Below are 26,052 nucleotides of genomic sequence, written 5' to 3'. Positions count from 1 at the left end.
TAGCTTTAGTAGTAATAGCATGAGTAGCACGACAACCCCGATGGCGACACGTTGATGGAGATCATGGTGTGGCGCCGGTGACAAGAAGATCGTGCCGGTGCTTTGGTGATGGAGATGAAGAAGCACATGATGATGGCCATATCATGTCACTTATGAATTGCATGTGATGTTAATCCTTTTATGCACCTTATCTTGCTTAGAACGACGGTAGCATTATGAGGTGATCTCTCACTAAAATTTCAAGACGAAATTGTGTTCTCCCCGACTGTGCACCGTTGCGACAGTTCTTCGTTTCGAGACACCACGTAATGATCGGGTGTGATAGACTCAACATTCACATACAACGGGTGCAAAACAGTTGCACACGCGGAACACTCGGGTTAAGCTTGACGAGCCTAGCATGTGCACACATGGCCTCGGAACACATGAGACCGGAAGGTCGAACATGAATCGTATAGTTGATATGATTAGCATAGAGATGCTTACTAGTGAAACTATTCTCGACTCATGTGATGATCGGACTTGAGATAGTGGATTTGGATCATGTACCACTCAAATGACTAGAGAGATGTACTTTCTGAGTGGGAGTTCTTAAGTAATATGATTAAATGAACTAATTGTCATGAACATAGTCTAATGGTATTTGCGAATTACGATGTAGCTTGCGCTATAGCTCTACTGTTTTATATATGTTCCTACAGAAAATTTAGTTGAAAGTTGCTAATAGCAAACTTTGCAGACTAAGTCTGTAAAACCGAGGATTGTCCTCGTTGCTGCGCAGAAGGCTTATGTCCTTAATGCACCACTCGGTGTGCTGCACCTCGAGCGTCGTCTGTGGATGCTATGAACATCCAACATACACGTTTCTGATGACTACACGATAGTTCAGTGCAAAATACTTAATGGCTTAGAAGCAAGGCGCCAAAGACGTTTTGAAACGTCATGGAACATAAGTGATGTTCTAAAGAGATGAAATTGTGATTTCATGCTTGTGCCCTTGTTAAGAGGTACGAGACCTCTGACAAGATTCTTTGTCCACAAAGTAAAGGAGAAAAGCTCAATCGTTGAGTGTGTGCTCAGATTGTGTGAGTACGACAATCGCTTGAATCAAGTGGGAGTTAATCTTCCAGATGAGATAGTGATGGTTCTCCAAAGTCACTGCCACCAAGCTGTGAGAGCTTCGTGATGAACTATAACATATCAAGGATAGATACAATGATCTTTGAGTGATTCGCGATGTTTGACACTGCGAAAGTAGAAATCAAGAAGGAGCATCAATAGTTGATGGTTAGTAAAACCACTAAGTTTCAAGAAAAGGCAAGGGCTAGAAGGGATACTTCGCGAAATGGCAAAACCGTTGATGCACTAATGAAGAGACCCAAGATTAAACCCAAACCCGAGACTAAGTGCTTCTGTAATGAGGGGAACAGTCACTAAGGCGGAGCAACTCTAGATACTTGGTAGATAAGAAGGCTGGCAAAAGTCGAAAGAAGTATATTTGATATACATGATGTTGATGTGTACTTTACTAGTACTCCTAGTAGCACGAGGGTATTGTATACCGGTTCGGTTGCTAAGTGATTAGTAACACGAAATGAAAGCTACGACATAAACGGAGACTAGCTAAAGGCGAGGTGACGATACGTGTTGGAAGTGTTTTCAAGGTTGATATGATCAAACGTCGCACGCTCCCTCTACCATCGGGATTGGTGTTAAACCTAAATAATTGTTATTTGGTGCTTGCGTTAAGCATGAACATGATTGGATCGTGTTTATTGCAATACGATTATTCATTTAAAGAGAATAATGGTTACTCTATTTTCTTGAATAATCACCTTCAATGGTTTATTGAATCTCGATCGTAGTGTTACACATGTTCATGATATTGGTGCCAAAAGACACGAGGGAATGATGATAGTACCACTTACTTGTGGCACTGCCGCTTGAGTCATGTTGGTATAAATTGCATGAAGAGGCTCCATGCTGATGGATCTTTATACTCACTTGTTTTTGAATCACTAGTGACATGCAAATCACACCACATGAGCAAGGCCTTGTTTTCATTAAGATGAAACAAGATAGTAACTTGTTGGAAGTGATACATTTTGATGTATGCAGTCCAATGGGTGCTGAGGCACACAGTGGATATCATTATATTCTTACTTCAATGACGATTTGAGTAGATACTAGAGTATTTACTTAATGAATCACAAGTCTGAAATATTGAAAAGTTCAATTCTGTTTCGGAGTGAAGTTCGTCGTAACAAGAGGATAAACTGTCTACGATATGATCATAGAAATGAATATCTGAGTTACGAGTTTTGGTACGCAGTTAAGACATTGTGGAAAATGTTTCACAGTTCATGCCACCTAGAACATCATAGTGTGATGATGTGTCTGAATGTCATAGCCACACACTATTTGGTATGGTGCATGCTATCATGTCTCTTATCGAATTACCACTATCGTTTATGGGTTATGCATTAGAGACAACCGCATTCACTTTAAATTGGGCACCCCGTATTTCCGTTGAGATGACACGGTATAGACTCAGGTTTAGAGAAATCTAAACTGTCGTTTCTTGAAAGTTTGGGGCTTCGACACTTATGTGAAAAAGTTTCAGTCTGATAAGCTCGAACCCAAAGCGGATAAATGCACCTTCATAGGATATCCAAAACAGTTGGGTACATCTCCTATCTCAGATCCGAAAGCAAAGTGTTTGTTTCTAGAAACGTCCTCTAATTTGTTGTTGCATGTTTTATGTGGCTGGTATGGGTATCTAGTATGATTCCATCTTACTTACGCAAAGCCACAACGATGATATGCAAATTGATATTGAACCTTCTCCAAGGACCGCCTCGGTCAAATCCGATTCAACTAAAGTTGAAGAAACAGACACCCGCCAGTCATTTTTATGCAACTAGTTGCATGTCAGTCGATGAAACCGGTCTCTCGTAAGCGTACGAGTAAAGTTGGTCCGGGCCGCTTCAATCCTACAATACCGCCGAATCAAGAAAAGACTAAGGAGGGTAGCAAATTGAACATCAACGCCCACAAACGCTTTTGTGTTCTACTCGAGATATCATCTACGCATGAACCTAGCTCATGATGCCACTCTTGGGGAACGTTGCACGGGAAAAAAAATCCTATGCACACGAAGACCTATCATGGTGATGATCATCTACGAAAGGGAGATTGGATCCACATACCCTTGTAGATCGCTAAGCGAAAGCGTTAATAAACGTGGTTGATGTAGTGGTACGTCTTCACAATCCGTCCCACGAACCGTCCCCAGGATCCGTCCCACGAACCGTCTCACGATCCGTCCCATGATCCGTCCCGATCAACTGCCAAACGGACGACACCTCCACGTTCCACACACGTACAGCTCGATGGCAATCTCCGACTTCTTGATCCAGCAAGAGAGACGGGGATGTAGATGAGTTCCCCGGCAGCGTGACGGCGCTCTGCTGGTGGTGGTGATCTATTCCTGCAGGGCTCCGCCCGAGCTCCGCAGAAATCTGATCTAGAGGAAGAACTGCGAAGTAGAGGTTTAGGGTTGCACGTGGCAACGTTTTGTCTCAAAAACCCTAAACCCTCTAGTATATATAGGAGGAGGGAGGGCCTAGACTTGAGGTTCAAGGTGAGCCTCTTGGCTTCGGCCGAAGTGGAGGAGGGAGGAGTCTTCCTCCAAACCCACTTGGATTAAGACTCCTTCCTAAATTGCCCACCTCTTTTGGATTTTCCACCTTTTTCCTCATGGGCTTTCCTTAGATGACTTTCCAGCCCATTAAGCCTTATCGCGCATCCCATAAACCCATGTGGACCCCTTGGGCGTGGTGGGCCCACCCAATGGGCCCCCGGAACCCATTCTTGACTCCCGGTACACTGCCGGCAATGCCCGAAAACCTTCCGGAATCCAAATACCAACTTCCTATATATCAATCTTCATTTCCGGACCATTCCGGCACTCCTCGTGATGTCCGGGATCTCATCCAGGACTCCGATCAAAACTTCGGTCACCAACACATATAACTTAAATATACCGAAGCGTCACCGAACCTGAAGTGTGCAGACCCTGCGGGTTCGAGAACCATGCAGACATGACGTGAGACACTCCCCGTTCAATAACGAATAGCGGGACCTGTATGCCCATATTGGATCGTACATATTCTACGAAGATCTCTATCGGTTGAACCTCTATGTCAAGGATTTAGTTAATCCCCTATGTTGTTCCCTTTGTCCTTCGGCATGTTACTTGCCCGAGATTCGATCGTCGGTATCCCCATACCTAGTTCGATCTCGTTACTGGCAAGTCTCTTTCACTACTAGGAAAAGGGCTATAGATGATATAGACACTAATGACGCACCAGACAAGTAGTGTGCCACTACTGTATAGCAGTGGCGCACCATGTGCAGGTGTGCCATTAGTGTGATGGACACTAATTGCGCACTACACACTCGGTGCGCCACTACTATATATATATATATATATATTTTGCAAAACTACTAATGGCGCACCACCAGCTGGTGCGCCATTAGTAACCAGGGTTACTAATGGCGCATCTGTAGGTGGTGCGCCACTACTATAATTTTTTTTGCAAAACTACTAATGGCGCACCACCAGCTGGTGCGCCATTAGTAACCAGGGTTACTAATGGCGCATCTGTAGGTGGTGCGCCACTACTATATTTTTTTTTGCAAAACTACTAATGGCGCACCACAAGCTGGTGCGCCATTAGCCACTCACCCATCGCCTCCTCCCCTGCCCCGCCGTGCGGCGCCGTGAGGAGCCGAGCCGACCATTGACGCCGACGGATCTGAGCTCTCGCCCCCGCTCGACCTCGCTGCTGCGTCCTCTGCCAGGGCTCGACCTCCCGCCCTGCCTCCCCACCCGCATCACCATCTTCCCCTTCTTCATCCTCCCCTTCCGCTCCTAGCTAGGGTTTTGCGTGCCGCCCGCCCGGCGTAGACAGCGCGATGGACCCCACCTCGTCGTCGTCGGTGGCGCGACAGATGTGGGAGCTGGAGAACAACATCCCGGCGGCCGCCTCTCACCCGGACGCCATGGACGCGATCTACCACTACGACGAGGCAGCCAACGCGCGGGCCCACCAGGAGAAGCCCTGGGCCACCGACCCGCACCACTTTCGCCGCGCCAGGATCTCCGCCCTCGCGCTCCTCAAGATGGTCGTCCACGCCCGCGCCGGCGGCACCATCGAGATCATGGGCCTCATGCAGGGCAGGTACAACGCTCGCCCCAAATCCTTCTGCCACCACCGTCCCTATTTATCATTGGAGCTCTCGATCTGACCAGATGTTGCAATGCTGCTCTGAATAGACTGTCATTTTAGAAACAAAATTAGTGCATTTCTAATGGCACAAAGATTAGTTACATAGATGCACTCAATCCTGGGTTAATTAGTGGTGCACCTGGTACTACTCTGCTTTGGTGAAACTTCTTTTTTGTAGATGTGCTTAGCTGATTTTTTTTTCTAGACGTGGCTTAGGTCAAACTTTAGGACTCAAGAGACTAGTGAAAGTGAGCCTGGTTATAGCATGCATGATGGTGGTCTGGTCTCTAAGCACTGTGCAAAGTGTCCCTGCAATAGTGATTTGGGATTATCTTATGCATTAACCCACTGTAGAGTGTTAGACACACCCGCATGATAAGATTGTTTCTGACTTCCTGTCACCATGACATTTTTCTCTTCTTCCAAGTACAATTTGACCAGCCACATGACCAGATCAATTAGAAGATTGTTAGGCTTTATCTTATGCATCAATCCACTGTAGGCACACATTAGAAGATTGTTCCTGTCATCAACACATCACACGAATCACATGACCAGTGCTCAACAGTTTATTTTCAAAGTACAATTTGACCAGATTATTTACTGTACTAATTATTTCCCAAGTACAATTTGACCATATTATATACCATAATTATGTTATTTTACCGTCGGGTTGACTATTTTCTTTTCGGGCGTTGGGCTGCAGGCGAGGATTGTGCTTGGGGAGGACTCGGACGACGCGCCGCTCACCGTCGCGGTGCACCCCGTCGGCGACGAGCTCATGTGCGCCATGGCTAGGGGGTGCTGGTGCGTGCGCGACTCTCCTTCTCTCTGCCTACTCTGTCTATGCCCTCCTCCATGGTCTGGATAGTATCGAATCGAGCTCATCTGAGGGGATTTGTTATGATGACTTATGTGGGAAGATTTGGTTCCTGCTGGCTAAACTTTTACTTGGGGTCTAAAATGTCAGGCACGGATTGCTTATCTTGGTGGAGGGAGTAATTAGAGTGTTAGATTTATTATTATGGGCAGTGTTGATTCAGGTTCTCCTTGCACATGCACTGGACATGATTTGTCTTTTGTGCTTAAAAATATTAGTGCTACAATGTTCCCAAACACCTAAAAAGCTTAAACACAACCACTATAAATTATGTGGGCATGACAGTGATTGATCTTAACTTTGCTTGATGTTTAGCTTATTTGGTGTTTCTTGGCCTCCCAGTTTTTCGCCATGTCCATGTGCCCTATTGCTGCCACCTGTGCATCCAACATAGTCAGCCAATTGCATCCAGAGCCTGGCACTATTTTGTCATTTATGCGTTGTTGATGTAGTCAAGTAACCATTCCCATGTTCAGAGTACTATGCATTATTTACTGAATCCATCCGTTTCTCAGAAAACTAAGAGCTTCCGACTTAAACAACAACACAATGACCTGCTCAATTGTTGAAGGATTCAATCAATCATTTTCCCATGTTCAAACCCTTGTAAATTAACTAGTAAATGCATCAATTTCTCTCATGACAATAACAAATTTCTGAATTTCAGCTACAGTACACGATCGCCTTATGCACAACGGGCACACAATAATTTCATTAATAGGATTCACCACAGGGAAACCTTAAATTTCTCAGGTTACTCCAAGTGTGAGTTAGAAGTAAAAAAATGGTACCACCAGACTAGTTATCCATCCGTTTATACAATGATCAGATCACAAAACCGTACAGGTGGGGAGTGCCAAGTGTGAGCAGTAAACTTACGTCAGAAGTCCCAAATTCCTCCATGTACACGTGCGCGAGCCAGCCCCCAGCTGATTGCCCTATCAATGATAGTTTCCCATCTGCAAAGCGTCAATAATTCACAGTAAGGATGAATGCTCTTACTTTTATAACCGTGCTCTTATCTTTCAGTAGGTAAGGACTGATAATTTGATCCCATCGCTTCCAAGTCTCAAATCATTACTCATTGTGCAGTTTTCTTGTTAGCTTACTGTCGTGCAAGCTTCTTTCTTAAACTATGAAATCTGAATGTTTCTGAATGTTGAGAGTCGCTCCCATCATTTTTGATGTATCATTACCTTTGCTATCTTCGCTAGAATCACCATCACAAGATAGTCAGACCTGAAAGGTTTTATGATTGTCAAAATTATCGCCCAAGAAGTAGATTGCTGTAAGTAGAAAAAAAATCAAAAAAACATCAGGTTGGGAACATGGAAGACAATAATCTATAATGTCACATGTTCGAGTTTCTTAATAACAATAGTATACCTGGCTAGATGTAAGCAATCATCCTGGATCTATAGATGGGTTGATGGATGAATGATGCATTTATGCTCTCAACCTGACAGGCAAACGGTCAAGCATTATACTGTACAATGCAAAGATGTCCATACATTTTTGTGAAAGTATTACCACACAAAAGCTAGAGTTAAATACTCATACGTTTACTGTCTATATATCAATGAGTATCTCTCAACAAGCTATATTCTGGATATGCATATGCGTCTATATTATTCCGGATATGCGTATGCGTCTATATTTTTGTGAAAGTATTACCAAATATTTTTTCTTTAACAGTCTCGTCCTTATTTGATTTATGATAACTAACGAAACTTGGGTCACAGAAAAGAGTGCGAGGGTCACAGAAAGTGAACTAAAGGAGCGCCTGAGGAAGGGTGTCTATGGTGAAATTTATAATTTCCCCTTCAAGCAGTTTGATACTATCCTTGACATGGAAAAATATGAGTTGGCTCCTAAGATAGAAGAGGAAGACGTAAGACAGTATCGACTCTGAGAATCAAGCTAATTTTGTTATGTTCTCACTGCTCACAATCTTTCCCATATATTGTGGATTCACTTGCCAATACAGGAAGGTGAGATAGAGTATGTTGAAGGTGATGATATCGAGATGGGTCACTACAAGGAATATGCTAATACACGACGCTATTTTTTCGTCGCTACATCGTCACGGTTTTTAATTTACGACGATCTCACGACGAAAAACCAAGCGTCGAAAACGGAGCGTCAGAAATGAACAGCAGCGATGTTTTGATCAAAATCGTCGTAACTTTTACGACAATTCCTGGATTGTCGTAACCTTTACGACAATACTAAATCTTCGTTGGCAATCTAACCCAGTCCTATGTGGCAGTCCTACGTGGCAAAATTACGATGAAATCAAAACGTCATGGTTAAAATCAGCCCAATCCATTTCAATTGATCACATGGTCCGATTTTATTTTTGGGGCTTTTTCTTATTGGGCTTCTTTTTGGGCCTTGGCCTATTTACAGCCACTTCTAGTATTTTTTTCGAATTTTTTTATATCATTATAATTTGGGCCCTGGGCTTTTAGTGCCCAAATACATTTGGTCCAGTTTCTGTTTTGGCCCTTTTTCATTTTTGAATTCAACAACTTTTTGTTCCAAAATATGGATTCATTTCTATTTGTTGAGCCTTTTCAACCCAATTATTTGTCCAGTATTAAATCCAACACTATTTAATATTTAAATCAAGAAAACTCCATGTCGAATTAAAATCATTCATCATATAACATCACAAAATACATATCCCAGGTTTACATAAGACAATAAATCATCTCATGAATACATTTTCTTACACAGGAATATAGCAAGAATGAACAAAATTGCACAATAGAACAATGACACATCTGCTACTGTCCCAATAGTACAGTGGACTTCATTCCGCTCTCCTATGAGGCATGCTCGAGATGCGACAGGATTCTGAGATATTGCCTCTTCGGGCTGACCAAGGTACGTCAGCCCTGATAAGAGTAGGACGGGGGCATCCTGAGATTTGGAGAACAAAATAAGGAGATATGATGATCAACTAATATACATATAGCCACTTGGTAGGGAAAAATAAGTAATGAAAAAATAGAACAAAGCATACCAACACATGAAATCAATCACCACCGAATATATTACTTGCTTCTATTCAAATGCATAACTTGTGCATGTAGTTTCCTACTGAATACTAGTTGCCAGAAAGGTATGTTCATAGTTGCATAGAATGATAGTATTTAATTAAGCAACAGATAGAAAGACAAGTATGCTTGGCACAGAGATTGATATAGAATGCAGTGCTAGTGCATCCGAACCAAATATAGAGAAAGCGGCAATATATCATTTTCCTTGATGCAAATTTGCAAATGGGAAACATGGAACAAACAGCAGCAGTGTTCATCTCAAATCCATTACGTAAAGGAACTCTAAACATGGTTGTAAAAGCAATAGCCTGAACATGTACTACAATAATCAGCTTTTCCAACAGACAAAGCTATACCACTTCATGACATACCTTGCATGTAACTAGAAGGAACACATTTTTACCGAGTCAGCAGTTTGTCAATGGAACTAGAAGGAACACATTTTTACTGAGTCAGCAGTTTGTCAATGGAAGCCACTATAGCCTACTACCTAGTGTGAGCGTATCTGAGTAACTTAATCGACTGAAAATACCACTAGAATTAGCATTTGAAAAATGTAATTAAGGGCCTGAAGCATCGACACAAAGATAGACTACTATCCATTCCATCAGACCATCAATTAAAAACGATTACTGAAGTGAAGCAAAAACTGGTCCCTAATTCAACATTGTGTACATTATGCACTACCCAAAAGAATGTGCCAGGTTATCAAAGATGATCAAGGATATCAAATGGGCCAAAAACTATATATGTGGCAGATATATAAATCAAGCAGACAGCTGCACTGACGAAGCATATTAAGACTGCACACTGTCATTCATTTTGCAAATCTGTTACCACTTACCATTCGGCAGATGAGACGCCATTGCTGGTAATCCTTCTTCGCGAACATGGCGACGCCGGGATCCTATAATTTTATCGTTCCCCTCCTAACCTGTAAGAGGAAAAATGGCAGCTATAGTTAGAGCAGAGCAGGTGCTGCAATCACCATACAGTTTGAAAGGAGTGAGCACATAGACACAAATTCGAAACTCATCGCTGACTTTGAAACTTCTCCAAAAGAAAGCAAAAAAAGATATACCTGGATGTGTGCCATTCTTGATTCTTCGCTGATGCACTGTGCAGCTCATCAAACTTATCTGAACTAAAAAAACTACTGGCACTGTATAGCACTCTAGTGGACACTCAAAATCAGTCAAAGCAGCAAAGCGTCCTGGGCACATAGTCAGCTAATTTGCAACTATTAAAAAAGCATCATGCATTGTTCACTTTACACACACTCCGTTGCACAAATGGAAACAATGCCATGCCAAGCATTCATTATTTTCCCAAGGGCACTAACATATGAGATTGCCTTCCTTGCGATTATCCTAGGGCACAGATTCTTTGTGTTAACTTTCAAAGCTTAGTGGACAACAACTGGTACAGTCATGTAAAAAAAACTTACTGGAGTAATGCATTATTGACTGAAATACATAAGTAACTATAATTATTAAAAATGCCAACAACCTTCACTAACTGATTATGCATGCAACTCATACAAAAATGATCCAAAAAAGCTAATACATGGCTAAGCTATTCTAATGTAGACATCAGACGATCATTCCATGTTATGGATATTACGCAACTGACAAAGATAGTTACTTAGATGCAATAACTAGATGGATCATTCAGTTCTAGGAACAATTAGAGAGAAACAGTATAAGATCATGGAGATTCAGTTGTAGGAACATAACTATGCAAAGTTATGATATGACACATGGATAAAAATATATTTCTTATGAAGACGCTAATAGGAGGGGTAAACCTATATTATTGTTCTAATCTTAGCATCTTACAGCCACAACCAGCAGTGCAGCAATAGAACATTTTCTATGGGATTGAACAAGTATTTTTCAGTTGGGTAAACTACAGAGTACTCGCTACTATGCAAAGGGCAAGGGGGGCATAAACGGTGTTCTAACCAGCTGATTTATGCAAAAATCATTGATCATCAGAGCAACATATTACTTCCACCACTGGCAGACCATAAGCGGCGGCCTGCCACAGACCAAAAAATTCACATTCCCGATCAGCTGGCGAATGATCAGTCACAAAAATGTAACGGATCTTGTTCTTACCTCGATGATTGTGAGACCAAACGGCTCTACAAGAGCCGGGTTGATGAACACTCCCTGCGAATTAAGCATGTCAGATTCATGGGCAACGTGGAGCGGGATCCATTTCCGTCTCTCGTTGATGTCGTCTCTGTTCCCCAGTATGAGCGTCTGCATCCATTTCCGTTGCACAGGATCAGCTAGGTGAATTCGCTCCGTCATTTCGATCACATCTACTCTAGTATGATGAGTGTAGCCTACTATGTGGTTACCAGGTTGGCGAGCTCCGGGAGCTCTCGTCTCTCGCCGTATGCCTTGAGCAGCGTGGTGGTGTTCTTCTTGGGGTCCGGCTGCGACAACGCCAGGATCGTCGGCTTGTGCGGGTCCGTGAAGAATCTCAGCACCTGGTAAAAAACCAATAGGGAATCATCAGTATGAGATGAGATCACCGAGTGACAGAGCCATTGTTGCAATGTTAGTGAGTACCTTTGACCAAATGGGAGGCAGTGCCTTGTTGGATTTGGCGGGGTCGATGAGCATCTGGAGGTCGGCACCATCTCTTGTTTCAGCAGTCAGCACCTAGTAGAAGCAGAGGAAGACAACAGCATGACGCGGTCCCGCAACTCGACGGGGACGACGAGATCCGATGAGGGTCAGGGCCTCCTCGTCGGCGCACGGGCCGGGGAGGGTCAGGGCCTCCTCGTCGGCCCACGCGGCGCAGAGCCTGGCGTTGGTCTCCTGGAGCGCGCGGTCGAGCAGCGCGACGCGGTCCCGCAGCTCAGCGTTCTCCTGGTCCCTGTCGGCAGCGCCCTCCCTGAGCCGCGCCGCCACGCACTCGACCTCGGTGACCTAGCCGACGACGGCCAGCACGGTGATGCGGCGTGCCAGATCCAGCTGCTCGTAAGGGTCCCGCGGCAGCATCGCCAGCACGCCGTCCGGCACCCCAGGGCCCCTTCCACGGCCGCCCGGGGTCGATGGCGAGCGCGTTGAGCACGATGGAGAGGGAGGCAAGACCGCAGAGGGAAGCGAGGCTGCTCCAGATCTGGGAGGAGGAGGAGAGGAGAGTGTGCGGTGGCATTGGATCTAGGAGAAGATTGGGCTGGCGCCGCCAGATCAGAGGTGGGGGGAGGTGGTGGCTCTCGTGGAGGCGAGAGGACTGGCGGCGCCGGATCGGGAGCAAGGGTGCGATGGGGGCCAGGGGGTGTGAGCTAGGGTTTGGGCTGCGGCTGGGTATCTCTTTTTTAATTTGTTCTTTTTGTAGATAGATGGATGGATGGATGGATGTGGGTTGGAGATATGGATGGATGGATGGACGCCATGTCATCGATCCGTGGAAAGATTTCTCATTGATTCAGAAAATCAATGATTTAAAATAGTTTTCAAGTACTAAAAATAGAGAAATTTTGTCAATCATCTATCAAAAATATTTTGCAAAATGGCACCATAATTTTTTACTAGAGTTAGACCACATTTGGTGGAGTGAAACTGGTTCCGTTTGTAATATTGGGAATATAAAATGGGAAACTGACTGAATTAAATGAGCTCCAAAAAAAATGGGAAACTGACTGAAACTGGTTCTCTCGACCAAAAAAGCTCTCTAGTGAACAGAATATTGGGAAAAATATTGAGGAAAACTGACTGAATTAAATGAGCTAAAATTTGGTGGAGTGAGGTTATATGGTCAGTTTTATTCCATGGTAAATTTTCATCAACTATGAAGCAATATAAAATGTAGTTGCTTCACAATCTGAAAATATTACCAGAAACAAAGATTGGATGATGAGCTCACATGGATTGTTAGATGGGGCTAAAATTTTGTCGAGAGCTATGTTTTGGGCACAAAGAAGATGTGAAAAAAATTCAAATCATGAGGATATTCCTATCTAGTACTTCCTTCACAAAGCTATTAGCTGAACATAAACTTTGGAAATTTGTTGAGAAAGATTTACTAGGCAAATAGTTACGAAAGTTTTCATGAGACAATGATTTAGATAGGAAAGAGTGCCCAAAAAATATGAGGGTAATCAAAGAAATAGAAATAGCACTTCCTTCATAAAGTGCTATCCTGAACAGAATAGGAAAATGAATATTGCAGAATTATTTTTGAACTATGGAAGAAAGGGTTTTCACATATTTGAGGAATATATGATCCAAAGTATGTATGAGAATTTTTCGAGAATTTTTGGAATGATAGAATAGTAGGTTGCTTCATAAATTAGGATGAGGTGGGATAGAATGGACCCACAAGTGACATGTCAACATAGTTAGAACATGTTACGACATTTTTATATTCGTCGTAAAAGTTATGAAGATCTCATCTTATGCAGTTATGACGTTTTGACTCAATCGTCGTAACTTATATGTAGATTTGATCCCCTCAAACGGTTTACGATGATCTCGGATGAAATTATCATAGATTTATGATGAATTCATCAACGACATCTTAAAAAACGTCATGTATGAGCATATTTCTTGTAAGTGGGTGACATGGATGATATGGAAGATTTTGAAGGCTTTGGTGATGAAGATGGTAAACATTTCCCTTGTTTCTACTGATTTTAATTTTGCAAGTTCTAGAGTGCTCTGATTTGCGAAGATACTTCTCATTTTTCTGTGTTCACTAGATAATGTAAAGAAACTTTACATTTTCTGAAATATGGGCCTTGAAATTCCATTCTGACTTGTTTAATTAAGTATGCGGTGTAGAAATATTTATTTAGACAAAATGGTTAATTGGCATAGTAGTGCCAACTGCAAATCTGACCTCCATACAAAATACAAAATGATTGCAGATGATGGAGATGAAGATGATATGGAAGAGCCAGTAACAAAGAAACCCAAGCGATCGGACTCTGATTCAAGTTCAAAGATTGGGCGGAAATCTAGGAAGGTTATCACCGAGGTAAATCGATCGTTCTCAGTATGATCTTTTTGACATGAGTATGAATATTCTTGATGTCATCATACACCATTTCGCCTATAAACATTGATAAAATCGAACAAATCTTACTGTCTTGTCAGTTGTCACGTACGATTTGCTGTCCAACACATAAAGTAGTAGTGGCCTAGGGGGGATCAGTAATTATGCTTTTCTCTTTATGAAAGCTCTTTGGATGATTTCTTTATTGTAGAGGTTCTCCCAAAATATGCATTCGTTTCACAATGTTAGTTTTTCTTTCAAATTGATTTCATCGTGTCGTACGCTAATTTGAACTAGCACAAATACCTACCGGAGCATAATTTGTTCCTCACCTTTCCGCAACAGGTGGTAGAAGACGAGGACAGGGGTAGCAGGCAAAGGACACGAATGTGATTCTTCAGGCACGGCTTCAGTAACATGCTTGGTGTCGATGATGTTGTACTTTAGATAATTTTGCCTGTCTTTCTCGTGATGACCGCATCTCTCTTCTATGTGATGGTAGTTTAGAAGATCGATATCGACTTGTAATGTGAAGACAAACTCGCTACTCGCGGTCTCGAGACTTGTAATGTTCCAACTTTGTTCGGTATTTTAAATTCAGAGACTAATATGATGAATTGTATTCGGAGACTAATCTTCTATTGTATTCGATAAATCTGTTGTTTATATGTTGTGCTCTCTATATTCTATGCAGTAATATGTTTTGTAATCTGTGCAAATATCAGAAAAAAAGAAAAAAATAATACCTAATATTCATACTAGTGGCGCACCACTCAACACTTTAGTGGCGCACTGCAAAAGCACACTAGTGGCGCATCGTCAACTAGTGCGCCATTAGTAAGCCAGAGCACATGGGTAAACATGGCCCCTGGGAGGCATACTAATGGCGCACCATGAGCTATACTAATGGCGCACTACCTGGTGCGCCATTAGTATACCATATACTAATGGCGCACCATGAACTATACTAATGGCACACTTCCTGGTGCGCCATTAGTATACCTGATACTAATGGCACACCATGAGCTATACTAATGGCGCACTACCTGGTGCACCATTAGTATACCAGATACTAATGGTGCAGGACAGGTGCGCCATTAGCAAAAAATTCTAATGGCGTGATGCTAGTGGCGCACCTGTAGTGCGCCATTAGTAGCCAAAACAGATGCGCCACTAGCAGGCCTTTTCCTAGTAGTGTTTACTCGTTCCGTAATACAAGATCCCGTAACTAAATCCTTAGTCACATTGCTTGCAAGGGTTATTGTGATGTTGTATTACCGAGTGGGCCCCGAGATACCTCTCCATTACATGGAGTGACAAATCCCAGTCTTGATCCATGCCTACCCAACATACACCTTTGGAGATACCTGTAGAGCACCTTTATAGTCACCCAGTTACATTGCGACGTCTGATAACCCACAAGGTATTCCTCTGGTGTCCGGGAGTTGCATGATCTCATGATCATAGGAACAGATACATTGACATGCAGAAAACAATAGCAATAAACTGAGATGATCATATGCTACGTTCATAGTTTTGGGTCTTGTCCATCACATCAGTCTCCCAATTATGTGATCCCGTTATCAAGTGACATCCCCATCATTAGCCCCTGAATGGATCGGGGTTCGAGTGAGGAAGGGGTCGATGCAGATTCTGTCGAGGTATACCGATCTTGAACGTACTTCCGAGCTTAATAGAATTGTGCGTCGAATGAAGTCTTCGTCATTCACCTTGATCGATTCTGTTGTGAAGCACGTCCGAGTGAATTTAAGCATTAAGGTTGATCCGAGTGGCTAACGAGATCTTGAGATGTGAAAAATAACTTCGTCAGGTCCGGATTACACGGGATTTGAAATTTTGGTTAGCGCACGCTGCGCGATGATGATGGGTCAACCAGGGAAAGTGGGGCAGCGACGCCTCGATTATCGCGCCGCCTTTATTGCCATATATCGTGTCTCCTCTATTATCGGAATAGACAGAGATCTGGCAGGTCCACCAGTCAGTGTCTCACTCGGGCGGTTATAAACCTGACCGACACTAGGGTCGGAGAAGTGCTTTTCTCTGATTCTGCCCTGCTTCACCACCACCTCCGCCCCGCAGGTGCTTCATTGATCTGCTTCTACCGCCACTGCAATGATGAAAGGCAAGACGAGCCAGCTCGAGCGTGCCAAGAAGGGCGGAAAGTCGAAGAAGCCAGGCGGCCGATCTACGCTCCCGCTAGGGTGGATCCAAGGAGATTTTCTCCCGTCCATTGTCCGGAAGGAGGATGTTTTGGAGCTTGTTGAACACACGATGATAGCCGAGAAGTCATAGAGGCTGCCTGAACAGGATCTGGAGCCAGAGTCATGCCAAGGGGAATGATTCCTCCTCCTTACTCACGTTGAACGAGGTTTCTCTTTACCCCCTCATCCTTTCATCCGCGGTTTTCTGTATTACTTTGGTGCGCTACTTCATCATCTTCCTCCCAATTCCATTGCATATCTTGCTGCATTCGTTACGTTGTGTGAATGCTTTTTGGGCTGTCCTCCTCAGTGGGGACTATTTAAACACATCTTCTTTGTGCGCTCCCAAGCAGTGAAGAAAGCTAATCCGAGTGATAGTAGGACTCATGTCATTCAGTTGTGTGGTGGTCTGGGGATTCAAAAGAGGAGTTGGAGTACGTATCCTCACATGACCCTCCCTGAGTCAGTCCGGAACTAGCAGTCGACTTGGTTTTATTGTAATGATATTGCATCTCCAAACATGTCGACTGGCCTTCCCCCATTCACCTTGGATCGACCGGGTGCTCCTAGGACGATAAACGTGTTGGATGAGGAAAAGACTCGGGAAGGAATGTTGGTAAATGAGGTGGTTAACTTGGTCCGCGGCGGAGTGACAGGGATGGACTTGCTTGAAACGTTCCTTGGTCGGCGCATTCAGCCTCTTCAGGCGAGGGATCATGCTATGTGGCACTACTCGGGCCCTCAGGATTCCACTTGGTCGCACCCGGAGAAGGTTTCTAAAGAAACCATGGCTCGGTGGGTTAAAAGCATCACTTGAGCCTGCGACAATCCGTTAGGACCCAAGCGGGTCTTGCCTTACTCTGCTGAAAACAAGCCACGGAACCTGGTACATTATTTCTTTGCTGATTACTTTCATATCCTTGTCGAGTGACTGAATCTTCGGCCAACTGACTTTTCTACTTATACATCTTGTAGGAGTGGGCAAAGATGCATTCAACCGTGCCCAACGGGGCTCAGCTTGACATCGGTGGGGAAATTGAAGGTGGCAGCATTGACATCGACCATGCAGAAGACAACGAGGGGAGTGAAGATGACTCGAGTGAGAGTGAGGAAAAAAACTAGTGTCCTCCGCGCCCCGAGTCTCGATCCAAGCATCGTCATGATCTAGTGGCTACCCCAAGCAAGACCTTGGTGTCCAGTACTAGGAACGTGAAGCGTGAAAGATCTGCCCCAAATGAATCTGCAGAAAAAGCTGCCAAACAACCCAAGCCTGATGCTCCTAGGCCTCGGAAGGCTCTACCCCGAATGAGGATTGCCATGCTAGTCGCTCCAACGTGAGTGTCTAGCTCTTTTTTTGTTTTGTCATTATGAATTTTCATGCCTTTGACGACCGAGTGGAATTTACTTGAGAGAGCTACTACCTCGGTGATGTCGCCTACTGGAGATGAAGAAGATCCCATGGACTTGGATGCCGTGGACATCCCTACCTCCCAATGAGGTATGACAAGTCTTCATTGTGCTCTGTTTTCTAGATGAAATTCGTCGATTGAACTAACTGATATTGTCGAATGACAACTACAGATATCATCCTCTTAGATGACAATGAAGAACTACGGCACTCGACTGCCGAATTAGCTAAGACCATGTCTAAAATGTCGGTGTCTAATGGTCCTCCATCCAGTTCGATTGTTGTGACCATAGCTCCTCCTGCTGGTTCGATTGTTGTGACTACAGTGCCGACTGCGCCCCCTCCTGTAACTCTTGTTACCTCTGCTACAACGCCGACTCCTTTAACGCTTGCATATACTCTACACCGTGTCCCGAAAAACCAAACTGGAGTTGCAGCTGACCAGAGAGGCATATGAAGCTAGCAAGTTGGCGTATGATGCCAGTTCGACGTGTCAAGCTAACGTCCGAGTAAGTGCAATTGTAAGTTCGTTTCTGATTGAATCTTGTCCATCTTGACTTTGAACCCAGTGGGTGTTTTCTTGTGTCGTATGGTTGCTTGTTTAGGATCTGGTGGGGGCACGCTGAGTGAACCCACAGGATGTACTCCCAGAGACCACTGTCGAGTGCTTGCATTGGTAGGGGTCTGATTGAAAGATGGTCTCTTTTTTGACTTGGCCCGGCCATACCTGGTCGAGTGGTTTTGTATCTAGTGGGGGCATGCTGAGTGCACCCACTGGGTGTAGTCCCCGAGACCGTTGTCGAGTGCTTGCATCGGCAACGGTCTGATTCGAAGACACACTCTTATTTCTTTTTCTTGACTCGGCCAGGCGTGATCTAGTCGAGCGGTTTTGTAGCTAGTGGGGGCACGCTGAGTGCACACATTGGATGTAGTCCCCGAGACTATTGCCGATTGTTTAAGAAGGGTTTTAGTCTTAAGAACTTGGACGCGGGATCCTTTTTCATACTTAGGGTACTCGCATCACTCTATCTGACGGGGGGATAACCCCGAGGTAGGCTCATCGAGCCTACTCCTTTGCATCCAAGAGAGAAGGGAAGCATCAACTTCTTCTAGACGGTCAACTCTTCTTGGCCGTCTGGAAAGCTCCTGCCAGCTAGGAGTGAGACGACAATTCTTCCTCATCGGCTGGAGAGCTCCCGCCGGCTAGGGACGAGACGGCAATCCCTCCTGGCCGGCTGGGAGGCGCCTGCCGTCTAGGAGCGAGACGACAACCTCAAGGCCGGCTAGCGAGGCCGCTAGCCGGCTAGGCGGCCCTAGTCACATCCAACCCTAGGCTGGGACTAGACTCTACGAATAAAGGTGGATACACGTCAGCACAAGTACAAGATTGGGGCGCACGACTGATACAGTGTCAGTGGCCATGCCGCTGACCTAGGCCGACTCCGATCCGTCAAACCAGCACAGTATAGGCCCATCAGCACCCACTCCATTACCAAGCTTGGCGTGGTAATAGTGGAGATAGCCATACTAGCGACCCATGACGAATCTCGCAATACGACGCCGGACGTACTACACGTGTCCTGTGTCGGCCTTACGCAAGAGCTCCATTGGCTGGCCGGCGGGTCCCATGGCCAGATGGGACCTCGCAGTCGGCGGGCCCCTCCAACGACAAGACCAGACTACTGTGGGTCCCTTGGCCAGCTGGCGAGGCTTCCAGGCGGGCCCCTCCTTTGTACTTTTATCCATATTGTAGGTCGGTGGGTTCGTCTATAAAACCCCCCGATCCCCCTCCATGCAGAGGGTCGGTCAACAGCTCACAGACACACCCATACAGGAGAGGTAGACGCGAGCCAGCAACTCCTTCTTCCTCCTCCGCCGAACAGCTCAAGGAGCACACTGCAATCCCTTTGGTGCATCAACTATTCTGGCAGGACTAGCGATGTTATCTCTACGGAGAGCCCAGAACCTGGGTATATCGTGCGCCTCTCGCTTAAACCAATCCCGTTCCTGGAGCCCGCCGATGTCCTTACGATTCCCACCACTCGTGTTTAGCCTACCCATGGCTGATGTCGAGAGTAAACACCGACATTTGGCGCCCACCGTGGTGCTGTCCGCAGCACCGACCATAGTTATGCTCCGGGCGGGACCCTTCGCCAACACCGTCGGATGCCTTCCGTCCGGATCGTTCAGCATGCCCGTGGAGCCTGCCCTTGTGGAGGTTTCTGCGATGCTGGTCGATGATCCAGGCCGTCTCACGGACTCTAACGAGGAGTTCGCTGACGAGTAGCTATCCAGCAATGTCATCGCTGCTGTTGCGAACCTCGGCGTTCTCTTCAACGACATGCGCCTCGACGATGAGCCTCACCACCTTGGCGAGGGCATCGACATCGACACGCTATGCGCAAGCTTCAGCAGGCTCTCCCTCGAGAATGTGCCTGCGCCTGATGAGTACCCCAGCGAGGTGCTCGTCTGCGATGATCCACCGTCATCTGTGAGGTGTCTTGCCCCGCACCATGTCATTGTCGTCTCCAACCTCATGGAGGTGATGGTCATTGGTGTTGGCACCAGTAAGCCTCGCGACAAGGCATCGGCGGAGGAAGCTGACCCCGCTGCGGGCTCTGCAGACCTGCTTCACACCGCCCTTGTCGGCCTGAAGACGCCCATCGCCACCACGACAACCAAGCTGATGCTAGGGCCTCACTGGAGGATGCCAGCCAGCAGATCTTGGCAGAGGAAATCGCTATCGCCGCCACCAAGCATCGGATGGAGGCCGTGCAGTGCGAGTATAACTCCTCTTACGGCCTCACTCCGGCTGCTTATGGCCCTAGTCGGCGCGGTGAGGTCCGCGGCCGTGGCCGGGTCATTGTCAAAATCTTGGGTGGCAGGCAGCCTATCTATGAAACTCCAGTGGCCAACATGCGGGCCGCCCAGGTGGCTATGCGGAGATGTCTAGTTTGGAGGGCGAGGAGCGCGCCCTTCAAGAGAAGCGGGTCCAAGATCTCCTGGACGCCGCTAGCGAGTAGCAGGCTCATTTTTACCCCAGCGTCGCGCAATCGATGTCTCCGGGAGCCCAACCGGAGGCTCACCGCAACCCCAGCGGCTGTCACCATGCCGAAGGCTCCTCCATGCATCGCACTTCTGGACGGAAGGGTGAGGGCAGCCAAGATAGACGTTCCCAGCACCAGAGCAAGACGGTTTCCAGCCGGCGCCGCAGGGAGGCTTGTGACGAGGATGATTCAGTGGATGAGGTTCCCCCTCCGAGGTGGCGGCCAAAGGCCAAGTCGGCCGGGTCCCAGGACACCACTCCGATCTCAGCCTGGATCGGTCCTCGCGTTCCTCACAGTGATAATGATGCTCGCAAGCGCATCAACCTTCTGGCACAATCGGCCCTCCTGGAGGAGGCGGGTCCCATTGGTCTGGCATGCTTCGGCCCCCGGATCCGAGGGGAGCCGTTCCCCAAAAGCTTCACTCTCCCTCGGGACACCCTGCTGCTGGCCTTGAAGCCTTGCGTTGGTGTTCCCTTAAAGAGGAAATGGTGATGTAGCACAGCGGCGGTAAGTATTTCCCTCAGTTTGAGAACCAAGGTATCAATCCAGTAGGAGGATCGCGTCAAGTCACAAGTACATGCACAAACACAAAGAGCTTGCACCCAACGCTATGAAGGGGTTGTCAATCCCTTATAGATTGTTTGCAAAGTGAGAACTGAAAAGAAAAAGTAAACAAAGCAAAGTAAAAGTAAAAGCTGAGATGATAATTGTGAGTAGACCCGGGGGCCGTAGTGTTCACTAGTGGCTTCTCTCATGAAAGCAAGTAGACGGTGGGAGAACGAATTACTGTCGAGCAATTGATAGAACCGCGCAAAGTCATGACGTTATCTATGGCAATGATCATACATATAGGCATCATGTCCAAAACAAGTAGGCCGATACTTTCTGCATCTACTACTATTACTCCACACGTCGACCAATATCCAGCATGCATCTAGTGTATTAAGTTCATAAGAACATAGTAACGCCTTAAGCAAGATGACATGATGTAGACGGACAATCTCAAATCTATGATGAAAGCCCATCTTGATACCCTTGATGGCAACAACATGATGCGTGCCTTGCTGCCCCTTCTGTCACTGGGAAAGGTCACCGCACGGTATGAACCCAAAACCAAGCACTTCTCCCATTGCAAGAATCATAGATCTAGTTGGCCAAACAAAACCCAAGACTCGGTGAGACATACAAGGATATCAAATCATGCATATAAAAAATCAGCAAAGACCCAAATATAATTCATAGATAATCTGATCACAAATCCACAATTCATCGGATTTCGACAAACACACCGCCAAAGAGGATTACATCGGATAGATCTCCATGAAGATCATGGAGAACTTTGTATTGAATATCCAAGAGAGAGAAGAAGCCATCCAGCTACTAACTACGGACCCGTAGGTCAGAAGTAGACTACTCACGAGTCATTGGAGAGGCAATGATGTTGATGTAGAAGCCCCCCAGCTCCAAAGTCCCCTCCGACAGGGCACCGGGAAGGGTCTCCAGATGAGATCTCGCAGAAACGGAAGCTTGAGGCGGCGAAAAAGTGGTTTCATGGACACCCTTATTTTTTCTAGGATTTTAGGGAATATATAGGCGAAAGAGCTAGGGTAGGGGAGCTCTAGGGAGGCCACAAGCCTGGTAGCCGCGGCCCCCCTGGCCGCGGCTACAGGGCTTGTGGGCTCCCTGTGGGCCTCCTGCCTTGGCCCTCAAGTCCCCCGATATTCTTTTGTTCTGGAAAAATTCATTTCGGGGATTCTATTCCATTTGGACTCCGTTCCAAAATCAGATCTGAAAAGAGTCAAAAAACACAGAAAAAACAGGAAGTGGCACTTGGCAATGAATTAATAAGTTAGTCCCAAAAAAGATATAAAAGGTATATAAAACATCCAAAGTTGACAAGATAACAACATGAAACCATCAAAAATTATAGATATGTGTGAGACGTATCACACCCCCAAGCACACCGGCACATCCAAGCGAGAGGATTGGCTGATCGACTACACCACTCTAGTCGGCATTGCTCGGGGAAACAAGCGCGTAGCAGTCCGCTACTTGCCTCTCATGCTGACCGGCTCGGCCAGGACATGGCACAATAGCCTGCCAGCTAGCAACGTCAACTCTTGGGTTGACTTCGAGAAGGGGTTCGTCCGCAACTTCACCGGCACTTACAAACGCCCTCGGCGGCCTCGCGAGCTGGCCATGTGCATCCAGAAACTGACGAACCCCTTCGCGACTACGTCACACGTTGGACAGAGTTGCGCAACTCCTGCGAAGGAGTGCATGAGGTACAAGCCATTCAATACTTCATTGATGGCTGCCGAGACGGCACCCTACTCAAGCACAAGCTTATGTGCACTGAGCTCACCTCTTTGGCGGTGCTCACGACGAAGGCGGATAAATACGCCACGGCTGACTCTGCTATGCGAGTCAAGGTCACCGCCTCGAACAAAATTGTCCCCACGCTGTCTACTCCCAAGCCGGCTGGCGACAACTGAGGCGGCCAAAACAACAAGCGCAAGGCGGATCAACTTGATTCGTGCTCTGGAAGCAAGTAGGTGGCCAACGAGGAGGAAGATGCTCCGGTTACCCAAGCCGGCTCCGAGCGGCAGCGGACCGCAAGAATACATGGCATCCCAAGCTCACCTTTGAGCAAATGATCGATGCACCATGCAAGATGCACGCTGGGGCGAAGTCGGCCACCCATACCCTTCGGCAGTGCAGCTTCACACAACGACTGTCACGAGGTGAAGGTCTGCCGGCTCCCCCGGCGGCTGCTGCTGTGCCTCACGCTCCGGCTCCAGGGCCGGCTCCAGCTCCACCACCGCCACCTCATAATGATGGTCGTCTCCATGACGAGTACCCCATGCAAGACGGGGCTTACGTCGTCTTCACCAGCGAAGGCGACAAGAAGCACAGCTAGCGACAACGCCGACGTGAGGTGAACACCACGGTCCCCCCGGTTCCCCAGTTCATACATTGGTCTGAAATGTCAATTACATGGAGCCGGGCTGACAATTCTATAGTGATGCCAAACCCTGGCTCATACGCTTGTCCTCGACCCCACCTTCGCCTCCAAGAGACTCACTTGCCGGTTCTCCCGGGTATTGGTCGACGGCGGGAGCAGCATAAACATCCTGTATCGCGACACCATTCTCAAGCTTGGGCTGAAGGAGAAGGATCTCCAGCCGACCAGCACTGTCTTCCATGGCATCGTGCCAGGACAGTCCTGCTCACCGATAGGCAAAATCCAGCTCGATGTCGACAATACACATTTCCGTCGTGAACCAATTTGGTTCGAGGTGGTGGATCTCAACAGCCCCTACCACGCACTGCTGGGAAGGCCGGCTTTGGCCAAATTGATGGCCATCCCTCACTATGCCTACCTCAAGATGAAAATGTAGGGTCCCAAGGGCGTCATCACCATCGCTGGCGACTACAAGAAGTCGCTCGAGTGTGCACGCGACAGCAGCCGTCTGGCCGACGCACTGGTGATTGCGGAGGAGAAGAGGCAGATCGACCAGCTCGTGGCTTAGGATACCGAGCAGTCGGCGATCCCTACTCCACCATCCTAGTCGGCCGGCGAAGGGTCATTCAAGTCGGCGAAGGAAACCAAGCAGGTGCCACTCGACCCTGCGAACCCCAAGCAGTGCGTCACCATTGGTGCTAATCTCAGCGCCAAATAGGAAGACGAGCTCTTCGACTTCCTCCGTGTGAATTGGGACATCTTGGCATGGTCTCCAAAGAACATGGCAGGAGTTCCGAGGAAGTACGCAGAGCACAAGCTTCATGTGCAGCCGGATGCCAAGCTGGTGAAACAACCCCTGCGCCGCTTCGCTGAGGGGAAGTAAAGCACAATAGGAGAAGAAATCACCCGACTTCTCGCAGCCGGCTTCATAATGGAGGTTTTCCACCCGTACTGGTTGGCCAACCTAGTCCTGGTGCTGAAGAAGAACAAGACATGGCGAATGTGTATCGATTACACCACCTTGAATAAGGCGTGTCCGAAATACCCTTTCGCTTTGCCCCGGATAGATTAAGCGATCGACTCCACATCCGGCTGCGAATTGCTGTCCTTTCTGGACGCCTATTAGGGCTATCACCTGATCAAGCTCGACCCGACTGACTGGTTGAAGACATCCATCATCACGCCCTTCGGGGCCTACTGCTACGCCACCATGACGTTCGGTCTGAAGAACGCTGGTGCCACTTTTCAACGCTGCATGCAACAATGCCTCCTGCGGAAGATCGGTAGGAACATCCACGTCTATGTGGATGATATCGTCGTCAAGACCAAGCAACATTTTAGTCTCCTTGAAGACTTGCGAGAGACATTCGCCAATCTGCGCGAATACAAGATCCGGCTCAACCTGGAGAAGTGCGTATTTGGAGTTCCAGGCGGCAAGCTCTTGGGTTTCTTTGTGTCCGCTCATGGCATCGAGGAAAACCCTGAGAAGATCAGAAGCATCGAGCGGATGGTGAAGCCGTCTCGGATCCTGGACGTCCAGAAGTTCGCTGGCTGTCTGGCATCCCTTAGCCGGTTCGTCAGCTGGCTAGGCGTGAAGGCACTTCCACTCTACCAACTGATGAAGAAGACGACCAAGTTCGAGTGGAACGACCAGGCGGACGAAGCCTTCCGTGACCTCAAGCGCGTCATCTCGATCCTACCAATCTTGGCAGCCCCGGCTGAAAGAGAGCCCATCCTCATCTACAACGCGGCAACGACTCGCATGGTCAGTGTGGTCCTGGTAGTGGAGCGCAAGGAGGAGGGCAAGGTACTGCTAGTGCAACGCCCTATCTACTACCTCAGTGAGGTCTTGTCCGCCTCCAAGCAAAACTACCCCCACTACCAAAAGATGTGTTATGGTGTTTACTTTGCCGCCAAGAAGTTGAAGCAATACTTCCAAGAGCATGCCATCACTGTGGTGAGCACTGCTCCACTCTCACAAATCATGGGAAACCGTGATGCCATGGGCCGGATTGCCAAGTGGTCCATCTCCATGGCCAACCACGACATCCGTTACAAGCCGCACACCGCCATCAAATCCCAGGTGGTAGCCGACTTGCTCGTCGATTGGGCTGAAACCCAATTTATGCCACCACCTCCACACTCCACTCACTGG

General features: G+C 46.9%; 1 protein-coding gene and 1 long non-coding RNA gene across 2 annotated transcripts; both read left to right on the top strand.

The window, feature by feature from the left end:
- Positions 1–4,980: 4,980 nt before the first annotated feature.
- Positions 4,981–5,313, top strand: LOC123427804 (COP9 signalosome complex subunit 5-like). Its single transcript, XM_045111934.1, has one exon. It carries the CDS (start codon positions 4,981–4,983, stop codon positions 5,311–5,313), a length of 333 nt encoding a protein of 110 aa, XP_044967869.1.
- An 8,501-nt stretch (positions 5,314–13,814) lies between these two features.
- Positions 13,815–14,810, top strand: LOC123430181. The gene is made up of 3 exons (XR_006622884.1): positions 13,815–13,865; positions 14,128–14,237; positions 14,601–14,810. It is a non-coding gene; the product is annotated as an uncharacterized LOC123430181 (long non-coding RNA).
- Positions 14,811–26,052: the final 11,242 nt, after the last annotated feature.

The sequence above is a fragment of the Hordeum vulgare genome, chromosome 2H, assembly GCF_904849725.1.
Source record: "Hordeum vulgare subsp. vulgare chromosome 2H, MorexV3_pseudomolecules_assembly, whole genome shotgun sequence".
Classification (NCBI taxonomy): domain Eukaryota; kingdom Viridiplantae; phylum Streptophyta; class Magnoliopsida; order Poales; family Poaceae; genus Hordeum; species Hordeum vulgare.
Note: the sequence above shows the minus strand (reverse complement) of the source record. Positions and strands in the feature narration are given on the sequence as shown.

What these genes read in the sequence shown, in the direction of transcription:
- LOC123427804 (XM_045111934.1), top strand. Translation starts at nt 4,981, where the DNA reads ATGGACCCCACCTCGTCGTCGTCGGTGGCGCGACAGATGTGGGAGCTG.